At 37.9% G+C, this 15,876-nt stretch overlaps 1 protein-coding gene across 2 annotated transcripts in view; it reads left to right on the top strand.

The window, feature by feature from the left end:
- Positions 1–15,876, top strand: part of ADK (adenosine kinase) — a 265,882-nt gene that overhangs the window by 220,618 nt on the left and 29,388 nt on the right. For both annotated transcript variants that reach the window (XM_058028956.1, XM_058028957.1), the window contains exon 9: positions 4,943–5,057. In XM_058028956.1, the coding sequence (XP_057884939.1) occupies positions 4,943–5,057 (115 nt within the window). The remainder of the gene's footprint in view (positions 1–4,942; positions 5,058–15,876) is intronic.

Genomic DNA, 15,876 nt, shown 5'->3' with positions numbered 1-15,876 from the left:
GGCTGTCCCATTGCATTTTATGTTTCCCAAATTCACGTGGCTGCTTTGTAGAAATTCAGACTTTTTATTACTGTCAGTTTTCATTTGTATAATCTGTATTGTTAGGCATAAAAATACACTTTGAGTTTATGCTAATGAATGAATTTCACAGATGCCTCCAAAATATGAAGCATAAGATATTATTGGTACCCTCTGGTAGCTAGACAATAAAAAGAAAGGAAGTAGTGTATTAAGTCTACCCATTCTATATTTTTATTGCCCCCTTGAGCTAAAGACTTTGAATGTGCCTGGTTTAAATTCAGCTCTAGTGACAAACTGCTTTTGCTGGTGTCTGCTAACTACCATCATATTAACCTTTCCATTAGTGCATGCTTAGAGATTTTAGCACAGTTCCTCCTGAACATCCTAAATCTGCCACATTTGATTACAGCATATCAGTAAAGTGCACAATGATTATGATCTTATCTCTTATTACTCCCTTGCTTGGCAACAATTCACATGTCAAGTTTGCTGACAGAGATGAGTAAAACTTGATAGTGTCCACAGTTTTGTTTTCCTTTTGTGCTGTGGAGACCAAAAGAAAAAAAATATCACACTGATAATAAAGCATCTTATGAAAAACTTGAAGAGCTTCAATTAGCCTTACAATTAAAACCAAGAAAAATTCCCAGCAACTCTCAAAAGCTTGATTTTTATATTGAGAAGAGAAAACTGGTAAAACATGGCAAATTAAAGGAAAGGACTTGATTGACCAGGGCAAAAATCAAGAGGATGTTTTTCATAGAAGTGATTAAAAGTTGCTGGTGGCTGCATTTCAATTGCCACCTGGAAAGACTTTTATTTTTTAATCAGAAATCTTTCAGCATAGAAAATCAGTTGGTGACCAGCTTCTTTTGTTTAGTTATTTGTTTGTTTATGGTTTTTTGTTCTGCCTCACAGTAATTCCAACAATTTTGTATACTGAGTTCATCTTTTACACATGAAATGAGTTCAATGTATCTGAAACAGTTTTTGAAAAAAAAGAGAAGTTACAATTAAGAGAACTTCAGCAAAATAGACACCTTTTCTGAAGAAATGAAATCTTATTACAGGTGAGAGACAGCACCTCCATGACACAAATCTGTTTATTTCTTTGTTAGGGAAATTCCAGTCAAAGGAATTTTAATCTTTATGCAGCACCATTCCCACAGTTAGTTTTTTATTGTACTTTGCTGAAACACAAAGTATTTTTATAAAATCAGTCACGATATTTGAAGACCATTATTTCCCTCATTCTATCCCCTGACCAACACTTATCTGTAATAATCAAAAATAGAACATTACTTCTGGTGTTGTCTCTTCCTGAACATCACTGTGGGATTGAGATTTTTTTTGTGAATTTCATGTTCTATGTCATTTTTAAACTATATAGAGATATAGATAGTCTATATCTATACAAACTTTATATTTTGATGGCATTTCCATTAATTTTCAAATAACAAAGGCTTATGAGGTTTTGCTTTTACAAAAAAGTAACTTCCTGCTCCTTCTACATAGAAGTTAGGAAACCAAAATACTACTTTAAACATAAAGTTTAGGGTTCAGTTCTGTCTGTCCACCCAAGAAGCAAACTGAAAAGAAGGAGACAGTAAATATCTAAGGGGTTAGTAGCAGCTGCCATGCAAAATAACTTTTCTTGTTAGAGGTCTCCTCTAAGTCCATATTCATTGGGGAACCATATTAGAGGGAGTTTTGTTACCCTGGACCAGCTTTAGGTCTTTAAGTTAATGAGGTACACTGCACAAGTGCCCTGTTTTGGAAGGATTTATGTCTGTTTAGGTCAGGGCTATGGCAGTCCCAGCTATTTGGGATCTGCTCAGAGGCAAGACTCAGAAGACAAGGTCTGGTAGTGGTTCTGGCTGGATGCAGTTTGGCACATGCCCATGTCTGATCCTGGACACCTGGCACACTTCCTTCACCTGCCTCTATCCCACTGACCTGCTGCCATGGGTGCCACTGTGAGATTCTTCAGGTGCAGCACCGACAGGCAAATCATGCTTCAGTGAGATTTGTACATCAGCTTTGTTAAATCAGGTTCAAATATGTAACTGGGTATGTGGGAGTATCCTGTGTATTTGGGGAGTGTGTAGAGGCTTTAAGCCACAAACCAGTTTACTCTTATCACTCAGCTATGTCCAGAGGCACAGAATGTGTAAGAAAGACTCAGTAAATGGGCAGGTAAAAATCACTGCAAAACAAATATTACACATTTTGGCTATTAATTCTGAACAGAAATCAGAGATGGTAGCATTTGATGATGTTTGCCTTACAACAAACTGAGAGGCATTAGTACCTCTGCAGTCTTCAGCTGTAAATAGTCACATATTGTAAAATGTCACATTTGTACCTTCAAAAAAAACCTGTGCAAAAGTTAAAGCCTCCTGAACACTCACATTGAAGCTCTGATTTATTCTCTTCCTTTGAAAAAAATTAGTATGGGAAGTAATTTTGGCAAAAAATGGTCAAGTTACTTTTCACAGAAGACACTAGTCAGCTATTTCCAAAATCTGCAAAATCAGAAGTGTCCAAACCTCTCTGTCTTGAAATTTCTGCTTTTTGAAAAAAGTTACCTTTTTGACCTAAATATTTTCCTTCTCCTCTTACATGCTTATTATATATTAAATTTTTCCTGAAAACATATGTGCTTTTTACTTTTTTTCCCTGTCTACATTATTTCATCCTTACCATCACTCTTCACAATCTCTTTCCTCAGGGACCTCTTTTCTTCATCTAAGTTAATCTTTATTCTTCCTTAGGCTGAAAAAATCATCTCTTGATTATGCCATTTTCTCCTATTATAACTTCATAATCTTCTTTTTAAAATTCATCGTACCCGTAAATACATTGTACAAATATTTTCAAGCACTTTGATTTCTGTGCCTGCTTTACTCCACTGAAAATGTGCCTAATAAAGTCACTAGTAGCCACTTCCTACTTAGCAAAAACTAAACTCCTCTCCCCTGTTTCCTTTGATCTTCGTGATGCTTTGTTGTGTATAAGTTTGTGGATCTCTTAATTCCCAAGGCCTGAAGTAGCTCAGAATTGAGGTTAAACTTCTGTGGCAAGGCTTTGGCAAGCCTGTGTATTACCAGGCTGAGGGCTGCATTCTCCATCCATCCCATATTCAACAGCTTGTGCCACCAGCTGATACCTGCTGTTCATAAACCTCTTAAAAAACATTTCAAAACAGAAGAGCAGTAATTTCAATTTTTTTCTTTGGCATCTTTAAGAGACTCCTTGCCTTCTGAGAATTAGTGGGAAGATGGCCCCTGTTACTGCCCTCAGTTCTGTTCTTCTCTGGTAGCAGGCATTGCCTTCTAAAAGCTTTATTAGCCGTCTGAGCAGGAGGAGGAAGAAATAACACAAGTGAGAGTATCATATATGGAAATGAAAAGTAGGAGAGAATTTTAAAAAGAGGAGAAGAGACCAACAAATAAAAGGAAACTATTTTCATGTTTGCCACATGTATATAAATCAATGGGTTCACTGACTACCCAAAGTTAGGGAAGAAACTAGAGGGAGGCTGAAAGTGTTGCAGAAAATGTAGTTATTTTCACATTAAGGGGTGCTGGTAAATATATTAACCCAGGCATATTCTCTGTCTGTAATAGTAATCGTGTCAGGTGAGTTTGGAATTATAACAAACAGTACACAAAGCAATGCAGAAAGTATTATTGTGTTTCCATATTATTCAAGGCTAGGCCAGTGCTGTATTTCATTACAGTTCCTTGCACAAAGAAGAAACTGGGGGAAAAATACAGCTTTATTTAACACAGATGTTAACAAAGTGGTGCACAGTAAATAGCACAGTGATTAGTTACAGTCATACATACTTCTTTCCTAATGTTATAAAAATAACAGAAAAAACTATATATATATATCAATTATGGCAAGAAATAGGTTACACCAAAGTTAATTTGTAGAACTTACTGACTTGAGTTAGAAATCTGAGAGCAAAAGTTTCCCATATAACATTATAAAAGGGTTTGATGTTAATACAAATAACAGAAATACGTATTACAGATGAGCTTGGAAACCAAGTCAATTAGAAATTGAAACCCTTTTGTTTCGATCATAGGGCAATGGTGAGAATAGAAATTATAATATTCTAGTGACAAGTGGTATTGTTAGAGTTTACTGCATTAATTTAAACATTCCAAACCTTCTGATGTGTAAGACACTGGATGAATGAGAGCTTTGGTTCAGTCTGCCACGTTCTCTGCTCCTACCTACATGCAGAATGAAGTACAATATCCTTTTAAAGCGAAGATTTCTGAAGCTTTTGCAGGTGAGCCTTCCTGCAGAAAACTGGTTATATTCTGTGCCCCACTGAAATTCCTTTTGCCCTTTGCTTCCCTGCATCTCAGTTATGCAACCAGCTAGTGGGAGCTGGGCTGCACACCCTCTCAGGGGTACAGTTTGCTTGATGGGATCAGTTATTGTAGGGAAGTTAGAGAAAGTATTTGTAAGTGTGCTGAAGTCAGAGGTGTGGCCATAGTATAAAACCTGGCTAAATTGGGTGAAAACCAGGCTCGGAGTTTATCCAAAGTCCTCTCTTAACCAATTTTATTTTTAGTTTTATGATAGGTATGGTTAGAATCCAGTCAGCAGCAGAGAAACCCACTAATTGCTCATTAAGAAATGTTCTGTAATTCCTTTGTTAGCTTTGCAGTGTTGCGGTGGTTGGAATAGCTGAACTATCATTATCAAGATTAAAAACAATAGTCTCATAGTACTACATAAGCCCTTAGGAGAATGCCCTCTTTCCTTTCAAAAATCTTCCTCTACTGACAGTAAAGTCTATTTTATACCTTGCTGTAAGAAAATAAATCTTTGATCTGCTAATAAAGTTCCCACCACTCCAGTATGCTGTGACAAGAATTTTCTTTCTCTCTCTTAATAGACTGAAAACATTAAAGAGATAGCCCGGAAGACGCAAGCCCTGCCGAAGGTGAACACTAAAAGGCAGCGAATTGTGGTCTTCACCCAAGGCAAAGATGACACTGTATTGGCTACAGGTATGTTTTCCAAATCTCCACTGTCGCCCACAGTAAATATTCCAGCTAATCAATTACAAGTTGAGGTTTTACAATTTTCAAATGGTAGTCTGACCATTTGCCTTTTGATGTTACTCTGTGTTTCTCATCTTTTATGTTTTTAATTGTTTCAGGAGTCTGAATTTAAGAAGCTATTATTTCACAAGAATGCCTGAGAATTTAGTTCTGAACATTTTTATAACATAGATTTAAAATATTGATGCAGTTGGTTTTACTTAGACTTTTATGACTTGAGATTTTATCTGTGTAGCCATCTTTGCTGCAAACAAGAATACACTGTGCCTGCTGAGAACAGCTGTGCAACAGTGTAGTATATTTAAACATTTGCAAAGAGGAGGAAGTGAAATCCAGTACTAAGTGAATTTCCAGGCTTTTTTTACTTTGAGCAGAAAGTCTCACTTTAGCTTTTCTCAGCCGTCTGCTCTTCAATTCTCATAAGAGTACGTGGGAAAAAGGTGTTCTAGCAGGATTCAAGCAGTTTCTGCTGCCTGAATTGATGATGTACGACACACAGATTTAAGCATTATAAACATGACTGCCTACCTTTTGACAGTCTCTTTAATTCTGTCCACCTATGCTTCTAGACTAAATAAAGCTATTAAAAACATGTGCTGTGGTGAACCATTTTAGTAGCTCATTCCTTCACAAGGTGAGTTATTAGGCTGGGCTGAATTCCTCCTTTGGAAATCAAGTGAAGTAGAGGAAGCTTTGCACCTGGGGGACTGGTGCTTACTCATACAATATTTGCCTCAAAATCAGAATTGGCTTCAGACTGTGGCTTCAGGGGCTAGGCACTAAGCAGGTATGTCACTGCTATAAAGATCATTCCTAGCAGCAGTTTGAATTATTTCTTCAGCAGTTTGCTCCTTCCCCTATTTTGTTAGCTACAAAGTGTTTTAAAGGGAATAGATAGCAGTCACTGAGAGCTGGGTAGGTGTATTGCACTGATGATGATGGAAGTGTTCCTTCCAGAGAGTTACTGCCTGTTGTGAATGCCCATGAGGAGGCACTCCACTTGAGTATTGTACACTTGACTGAAAAATAGCAGCATAAAAATGTTTTTATACATGAGCTAGTAATAATGTATTAAACCTAAATCTTATGTGTAACCCTCCTGTGCTCTTATTTAATTTTCACTGAGTACTTTTTTTATTCTTCAAACTGGAGTTGTTAACAAATCCATTAATCCCTCCTTTGATATTTTTACAACCGGGAGCTTATTTGAGGACTGACACTTGCTAATCTTAGCTGTTTGTTCGCTATGAAATGAACTTAAATTAGAGAAGGCACTTTATATGCATGATAAATGTGAGATGGATAGAGACTGTATGCAATGGTGTCAGCTACAAAAGCAAACATGATAAATGTTAAGGCAGTTTTGAGCCGTGGGATAAGCTATTCAGTGCACAAGCATAGCTGAATCTCTTTGCTATGTTGTTATTCGTGGCAGCCAAATAAATGTCAATAATAAAAGAGAATTAAAGATTTTCATTTCCCAGAGGCAGTCCTCTAATACAGCTTGATCTTTCATTTCATTTGTAATTCGTTCTTGTGTCAGGATGCAATCATTTGCCAGGCTCTGTGTGTCATGTTAAGTCATTTAATAATGATTAAGAACATAAAAATGTTTGGCCTGTGGGGCAATTCTCGAAAGAGATACCAATTTGTTATTGTTTTCCCCCTTTTCCTTTGGTGTGGACCATCTTTTTCCCACCTCCTCACATTAAAATAATAATGGAAGAAGGAAAATGTGTCCCTTAGTTTAGCATATGATGATGCCATAGAATGGCATAGAGTGCTGCTTACATACTTATTTCAGAGCTAACTAGGTCTACACTTACAACCTGCTGTGGAATGTATAAAAGTTTCTAAATTATCTTTAAAAGAATTACTACATTTAGGAGTTACCAGCATAAAATTGTTATCTTTTTTCTAATGCATGGGGGTATGTTTTTTGAAAAAGCAGACTGTGTGTACTTGTTTATCTTGCCTTTCTAAGGGAACAGTAAAGTCTCAAAGAGCTTGTGTCTAGATTAAAATAGTATTTGCAGAGTCAGCTATGGATTTGGGTATGCTTGTTCATACCTTCTGCTGTATATTTTGTCCAGGTTAACAATAATAAGAACAACATGTTTGTTATGTTGAACATGTTTATGCTGAGACCTCGACAGATTGCAGAGAGACCTTGACAAATTAGAGAAATGGGCAATCACCAACTGTATGAAGTTTAACGAGGGCAAGTGCTGGATTCTGCACCCTGCCCACAGGGATGGGGCAGCCCTGGCTGTGTGTACAAACTGGGGAAGGAGAGGCTGGAGAGGAGCACTGTGGAAAGGGACCTGAAGGTCCACCAGTGGCAAGGTGGATCTGAGTCAGCAGTGCCCGGGCAATCAGGAGGGCCAGCCGTGTCTGGCTTGGATCAGGCTGTGCTCTGTGCAGTCACAGCCAGATGCCACCCCCAGCCCCCTTCCCTTCCCCTGCCCCATGCCTGGCAAAATGAGACAGGCAGCCAGAGGCTGTGGGGACATCTGTAACAGAGCTCTGTTTGCTCTCTCAAAGGCCCTGCTAAGGATGTTCCAAGCCAAGGCAACCATGGAGTTGGGTTGTGAGAGGAGGGTGCACCTCTTTGAAGAGTTCTGTGTAGGTCAAATGAGGATAAGGTTATGGAAATTATGAGGGGATGTACTTGGATACAGTTCTGGCTGGAAGGATAGGAAATAAGATGGATAAAAGGGGTTGTTGCAGATTGCTGGGCCATTCGTGAAGGGGCACAGAATGATACATGCTGAAAATTTGACCTGGGCTTTCTAGGGCACAGTAGAGGTGTGTGTGATATGAAGAAGTGCAGATACAGCTGGTCATTACATGTGGAGATGACTGTGGCAACAGTTCTTCATTTCTGAGAATGGAAGTATCAACAGGTATTTTAGGAGTGGAGCATAGGGCAGAAAGGCACGGCTTATTGCCAAAAGAAAAGATTGACCAAACAGATTGGAAAATATTCTTGCATGTGAGAGAGGGAGCTTAGACTGAGACAGCTGAAAAACACCTTCCTCCAAAAATCTGGCCTAGCCATACTGCAAAGATTTTGTCATCTTATGAATTGCTGCAATTTATACAACATTGTTTTAATGTCAACTAAAAATACTGGTGGCTTACCTCAAATAGACCACAAGCTGTAGGAAGTCAGGTATGGATTGACAGACAGCTTAGAGGTCCATGCAGCTGGAGCAGATCAATGAAACAGTAAGAATAAAAAACTACATCAGCAGTCTCAATCTAAGCCATTCCCATTTGTCAATCCACTTTCTTTGGCTGTCAGAATTATTTGTGTTTTCAGAGGAAAAATTTCTCTGTCTTTATCCTGGAGTGCATTGGGTCTTTCTGCTGTCTGTTCATATCTGCTCCATCACAGGACTCCAGCCCCAAGGCCCCTTTTCTCTCCCCTTCCTTCCTGTTCTCTGTCATTGCAAGGAAGAGGCAAGCTCAAATTCAATCTGAGTGTGATCAGTATGTTTTAGAGGGAAGGAAAGGAGTGTTTAGGATTGGCATACAGGAGCTGTGACAGATGAAGTGTTGACTTAATTAACTGTCACCTTCTAATAAGACTCCACAGAGCACAAAGAAATTATTGTGGTCTGAGGTTTTCCTCTCCATGTCATAGAATTGTAGAATGGTTTGGGTTGGAAGGAACCTTTAGAGGTCACCTAGTCCTACCCCCCACAATGGGAAAGAACATCTTCAACTGGAACAAGTTGTTCAAAGCCCTGTCCAGCCTGACCTTGAATGCTTCCAGGGCTGGGAACATCTGCAACACCTCTGGGCAGCCAGAGGTGCATTTTTTGGTGATGTTGAATTTTATCTTTTTAACTGAAAAACTTGGAGGGTGCTGGACATTCTCAGTGACTTTAAGAATGAGCACAGACAAAAAGATTGTAATTCTCTCTATCATTGATCCCCAACATGACTGAATTTTGATAAAACTCTTGTGGAAAAGCCAGCCTGTGAGAGACACCTGTGACAAAAGCTTTCAGCACAGAGGATTATACGTAGGGAAAGGAGCAGCATTGGGTTAATTTCTTGTGCAGATGCTCCTCAGCTGTCCTGGGAGTTACTTGGCTATCAAGACTCTAATCCCACTACCACAGCCTTGTTCCATAATATCCCTCTTAGCAGGCCTGAGATTCCAGATTTGACTGAGTTTTGAGGTTTGACTAAGCCTACAGGATACATTTCAATACTTTCTTCTATAGCCACAAGAAATATACATAAGCAGGGGAAGTTATTGAACATATGCAGTCTCCTGATTTCAGGAGCTGGAGCTTTTAAGAAATGCACTACAAATCACAAGCTCTGGTAGGAGCATAGATGTCCTATCTATATGTGTGCTCTAAAGTTTGTCAGAGTTGCTCATAACAGTTTTAAACAAATTGCTTTTAGTCAGATACATTTTGTGACTGGTCTTGGCTCAGAGGGAAATCTTCAGAAAGTTTGAGCAAAATCAGTTCAGCAATGGAAAATGCTTTTATATTGAAATATTTGCATAATTCAAGACCAGCTGAAACTACAAACTTTAAACTTGGCTTGTTTTATAGCTTTAATAGAGGAAAGAAAAACAATCCAAATTTAAAGAAAATCACTTCAGCATTTTTCAAGTTATGAATGATGAAATCTGGCATGTTCAGGGCTGAACATAGAACTTTCCATTCTTTTTTCCCCCCTGATGTTTGCAGGACCACCTCTATTTAAGGGCATGTTTGTACTAACCTCATTTGCTAGACTATGGCAGTGAAAAATAGGTTTTTCTAAGGATTCAAGCATTAAAGCCAGGTTGGACTTGCTAGCCACTTAAATCTTCATTTTTTGGGACATATTACTTGAGATATTTCAGGAAATCTATTAGCAGTCTGGGCAAATGTGGTAAAAAGAGAGAAGTTCATCTTAAAACTTCATTAGTGCACCTACCACATAGTGCATGCAGAAACAGTTCTGTAGATTTTTGTATTATCATTGTTGTTTGATCTAGTCCATAAATTAAAGTCAGTGCAGTGTAGCCAAGTTAATATGTCACAATAAAGTTGCAATGTTACCAAATTTTGGAGCCTGCCTACCAAGCCCTTGCTGTTGAAGAAATAGTAGGCATTTGCCTCTATGTGATATCTGAAACAGAAAACTGAGCTGAATGGGTGTTGGTGTCACCCAATACAGCTGTTCTTGTGGTAATATGTGCAGATATGCTCACTAATTAAAATTTTCTATGTTTGAATAGAACTAAAACCTGATCTTAATTAAAATAATGACAAATGATAGTATGTCTTGTGAATTATGAAACTTCTTTTACTTTGTAAGTATGTTAGATCTTAAGTATTTTAGAAGATTTTTAAACCCCTTCTTTTAAGAAGGTTTATCACATTCTGGGTGTGCAATGAGAGATTTTAAGAGCCATTCTTAGCTCACAATAACATGATGGGGTATGCTTTTTGAGAGGAATAAAGAGGGCTGATGCTCAAGCACGTAGCTCACTCTAAACAGGGTCAGTAGGTTTTCTTTGTCAGGTTGTGCTGCAGTCCCAGACCAACATGTTACCCTGTAAGCATACCTGTATAGCAGAGAAGTATTTCATACTATTGACACTGCTGACATTTTATAGTGGGTCTGTTTGCAGCTCTTCTTCTGTAAGTTCCTGAGTATAATGTGTTCTTCTCTAAGAAGCAAGAAAAGATGTTTTTTTTTTCCTTGCTTACAGCTTTCCTGCTTGACCTTCCAGACAGGAAAAACTTGACTTGCCCTTTTTTTATCAACTAGGCTTCCTATGCATTTTTACACTCCAGAGTAGTACCTTGGACCCAGGGAAATAGCAGCTGAGTTTTATTACCATGTGCTCTCTTTTTCACACAATTGCGCACTTTCACTCTTCCCTGTACATTTATATTCACAAACAGGTTAATTTCAAAAACAAAAGTGGGTTTAGAAAAAAAAAAGGACATTTTAGTCCCCTAATGGCTTAACAAGTGAGCCAGAAAGCCCAAAATAATCAGGTTTTTTGTGTCTTATGAAACTAAAAAATCTAAATTAATAATTAGCATTTGTTGGTAGGGATTAATGGATAGAAAATCTGGTAATACCTTTTTGTAACAGAGACCATTCATGCTTTTATGCTGCATGGGAGTGGAAGACTGAGCATTTTATTGGAGAGGTGAAACACATTATTAAAACCTAAATTCCTGGATACAGGTATCTTGACTGGACTTAAGTGTACCAAGTGTTGCACCTCAAAGAATGGGTATGCACATATGTAAGTAGGCACATGTGTGTGTTTCAGTAATTTCATATTGATTTAAGAAAAGGATTCTTCTGTGGTCTACTGTGTCAGTACACCAATTTAGCCCAGAAATTGAGAGTAAGGTGGGAAATCCCTTATTCATGTATAATAACCAGGAGTAAGGAATATCAAACCTAGCTCCATTTTCAGGTGCTACAATGAGTTTACATTCTACAGTTCTGAGGAAAAATTAGGCTGTAGAAAAATGCATGTTTGTTAAATGACAATAAGTATGGGCCACTACTCCCTTCCTTAGAACTAGCCTGTATTTATTCTCCCAAGGAGGAATTTTGTGCTTGTGTCTCAGATACTGATACATAGATTTAGGAATTGAGTTTTTATACTGTAATTCTAAAAAGGATTCTAGGAGACATAACTATTAATAGCTAAGTCCACTGCTTAGGTAGTAGAAATTATATGATATTGGAGTGGCAATACAGAATGAAAGAGTAGAAACAAGACTGAGGCAGATCAAAGATTTATCTCTTACGTGATGTTTGCAAATGTACAGCAGTGGGAACTTGGGAAAGAGGATAAAACCAGAGCAAATCTGGAGTAATAGTTCCATGTTACACTCCAGCAAAACGTTGCTTGGGGATTTGTGGACTAGAGATGTTGTCTTTGTGCTGAATAGGCCAGAATAGGATTTTATTATACATGTCTTGTGATAAGGAGTGTCACAGAGACTATGTTATGTAAAGAAATACATCCTGCTTGACCAGTCCATAACCATTTCATGTACAGTGACTTTTTACTTTTGATTTTGAAGAAGTCTTGCTTACCTCCCCTGGATGAGTGTTTTTTCCAAACTCTTTTTGTATTCTGTTTACTTGTTCTGTGTTTGATCCATAATTCTGACACTCTGAGCCACCCTTCAATGCACCTTTTTGCAGGTCTGCTTAGTCTTTGTGAGTAGGGGACCAGAATGTTCAACTTGCAGGTTCCTGAGGAATTTACAAAGTGGCTTAATTTTGTTGTTTTCTTTGTTCTGTATTCCTCTCTTAATAGTTCCTAACAGTTTCTTGCTTTTCTGGCTGCCACTTATGATTGATCTGACATTTTCATAGAATTATCTGTTATGGCTTCAAATTTTCTTTATGGTGTGGTAATTTGTGGTTTAGAGCCCATCATTGTGTATTTAAAGCTAGATCATTTTTTAAATGGGCACCTTTTTTGCATTGATTGACAAAGAATTCTGTAGCCCTTTAATTTTGGACACTTTTACATTCTTCACTCTCGGCTTTTGTTTTTACTATCCCAAATTAATTTAAATATCTCACAAGAAGACTGCCTGCAGCACTGCTCCCTCAGAAATGGTATATCTAGGCAGGAGACACTACCCCAGAGCTGGCACACACAGTTAACATTGAAACTGGACTTAGGCAGGGGGATTTTGGTAAGGCAACCCTTAAATCACTTCAGGCCTTTCTTGCTTGACTCTGGAGAGCAAGATTGAAGGAATTTACAGTAACATACTGATTTAGGGGCCATTGAATCCCAAATAAGCATTCTCTTTCTGGAAGGAAAGTACCTCTAAACTGCAGTGGTTTTGGTGGAGGGGAATGAGGCATTAAACATGGTGCTTTGTTTTTAATTTCCATCTAGCAGCAAAGAATCAAGTTCCAAGTTGGAATAGAAGTAGCTTCAGCATTGGCTGTTAATGCTGTAGAATGATGTCTGCAAAGAAAAAGCAAAGAATACAGGGACAGAGCCACATAAGGAAAACAAACTCTATTTTCTCTTATGCTGAAAACCACCAATTTTATTATAGAACTCAACTGGAAAGGATGGTGAAACAGCAGAATCAGTAATTGTGAAGCACTGGAAGTAGAACAGCCTTCCAAGTTTAAGTTGTGCTTTTCACATATACATGTAGTTGATGCAACTTTGTCAAGGTCATCTTTGTGTTCTGAAAATGACACCTACATACCCACCTACATACCCACCCGCCCCCCCATCTCCCTGTAACACCGAATTCTGGTGATTTTCGGTGTTTCAGCAACTGTCCCTACATTTACAATGTTATGTCAGTCTAAATATATCTTTTTGAAAAAATGGAAGAAAATCCAAATCTTTAGTATTTGGTTTCATAGAAAATAATAATCCTAGACACTTTTAATTAAATGTATGCTTTAAGTTTAAAGTTCGCCACTGTCCTTTTCTGTGCAGTCATGTTCCTGCAGTATTCAGTGTTGGACACTTGCCATTTCTCCCTAAGAACATGTGCTTTAATGAGTTGAAATCTGAAACCTGTTCTTTAAAGGTTTACAGTGCTTACACTTCTCACCTCCCGACATTTTAGGGTTGAATCATACTAACAGGATGTCTGGTTTATGAAATTAATCCAATAGTATTTTTTTACCAATAATTTTTGAGAAATAGATTTTCTCAGTATCCTAATTTGGTGTGATTATTTTTTTCATTGTAAGGAATTAAATGTATGGCTTGTTCAGCAGGTTTCATAATAGATCAATAATCTGTTGGCTTAAGTTGTTTTTTTCCTGTGGAGATGTGGGAAGATCAATGTCTGTAATGCCCTAGGTCAGGATCAATAGTTTTAATAAAACTTCATTTTTTTTGTTGTTTCGGGGTTGTTGGTTTTTGTTTTGCCTTTGTACCTTTGTATTGTTTTGCTTTTATTAAGGAGCTTTTCCTTTGGTTTCAGACCATTAATGGTTTTCAGATAATGTCACACTGTCCAAGGTCAAGGCCAGTTTGAACTAAAAACTCTGCTTATCAATCTTTAAATATATTGGATGGGCTTACATCTGTTAGAAGACTTAAGAGTCAGAATCACTGCTTTCCAGGGACCAAAGTTAAAGCAAAATAAAATCTCAACCTTTTGGGAGGATGACACATTCAGGCCTTTTTTGTGTTTCCTTAAATAAATAACAGATCTTATTTATGAATCTCATTCTGGCATTAACAACATGAGTAGCTATGTGGTCTTGACTGCTCTTCAGTTAAAGATACTAAATGCTCCATATGGACCTTTATGATGGTACATTGCTCATTCCACAAAACCGCTTTGAAATAAGATAGCATCTCTTGTTTATTCCTTAAATTCTGGGTGGGAAGAGGCAAATTAGCAAAGTGTATGTTATCAGCTGGAGTGCTTGAGAGAATGTGATGTTGCTGTCTCTGAGGCTCAAGCCTGTGTCTTCTGAAATCAATGGAAAGATCTCATTTCACTTCATTGGCTATTGACTATGGTCATGGAGAACTTAAAACATTCATGAATATTAATGGATTATACTGATTCATGTGTCTTTATGTGTGTTGTACCTTGTCTGGAATCTGTGATTCAATTTTTGTAGTTTACGTAGAGGTTATAGAGATAGCAAACTTCATGTGAGCTGAAAGATTTGATAACACATTTTACCCGGAGGTCTTTGTGTGGTAGAAGTGAGTGGCACAAAAACTGCACCCTTTGACCACTGGCACCTAGGCAGATTATCTTCTCTAGGAGATATTTTTTCCATTATTTTGGCAGTGTTAGCCTGTTTTTTACTTGGCAGCACTTCACTTCATAACAAATCATCACAGAGGAGTTTGAACAGCAGAATCTGTACTCAGAAGGTGCCCTACAGACTCTGGTAGCCCATCATCTTTAATTTAGAGATTTTATTTCCTATCTTGTGATTACAGTTGAATGGATGTTGTAGAAAAGTTTAAATTGTAGCTATCTGTGTCATGCTTTTGCCATAAATGATGGAACTTATGTTTTCAAGCCTCTAATCTTCACCTGCTCTAATAGTCTCTGTATAATAATTGCACAGAGTGGAAGGAGAGTAAAATGTGGGTATGTATTGTGTCCCTGGATGAAAATTAACTGCAGGAACTGACCCTTTGATTAGAAGTTTCTCTAGTGTAGCATCCAATTTCAGACAATGAAAGTTGTGGGAAGTAGATGGCTGAATGGTGGACAAATCCTTAGCTCCAGGAGGCACAGAGCAGAGATCCTCGATAGTAGAAAAAACAGACAAAGTGGATTTGAATGGGTCCTGCTTTGCCTGACTTTGAGGACTTGGAATTTATTTTGTGCAAGATGACAAAATGTCTAGAATGAACTTTGAGGGCATGTGGAAGGCTAATTGGAGTGCTTTGAAATGGTTAATTGTCTAAAGGTGGAATTGTGAGATTTTATGATCTATGTTTCCACAGTAGCTCTTAGAGATAATGCAAAGTGGAAATTATTTAAATGCCATATGTGAAACATAGGCTGTGCTTGTCAGTGTGATACCAATGACCAGGCCTTGATACACCTGAGCTGTGAAGTGGCAGTTAGGATATAAACCTCTGGATGCCAAAAATAATGTTTATGTAGTTGATCCCATGTGAATGAAAGTAGGCTCTGTCTTATTTTCACCCTAACTGTTTTCTTTGTTATGAATAATAAAGACAGTGAAGTAAGCAGACCTGGCATAGAGTATATACAGACAGCAGATTTAGTGAAGA

This window comes from Melospiza georgiana, chromosome 8, assembly GCF_028018845.1.
Source record: "Melospiza georgiana isolate bMelGeo1 chromosome 8, bMelGeo1.pri, whole genome shotgun sequence".
Taxonomy (NCBI): domain Eukaryota; kingdom Metazoa; phylum Chordata; class Aves; order Passeriformes; family Passerellidae; genus Melospiza; species Melospiza georgiana.
The sequence above is the reverse complement of the archived record's forward strand: the minus strand, read 5'-3'. Positions and strand labels throughout refer to the sequence as shown.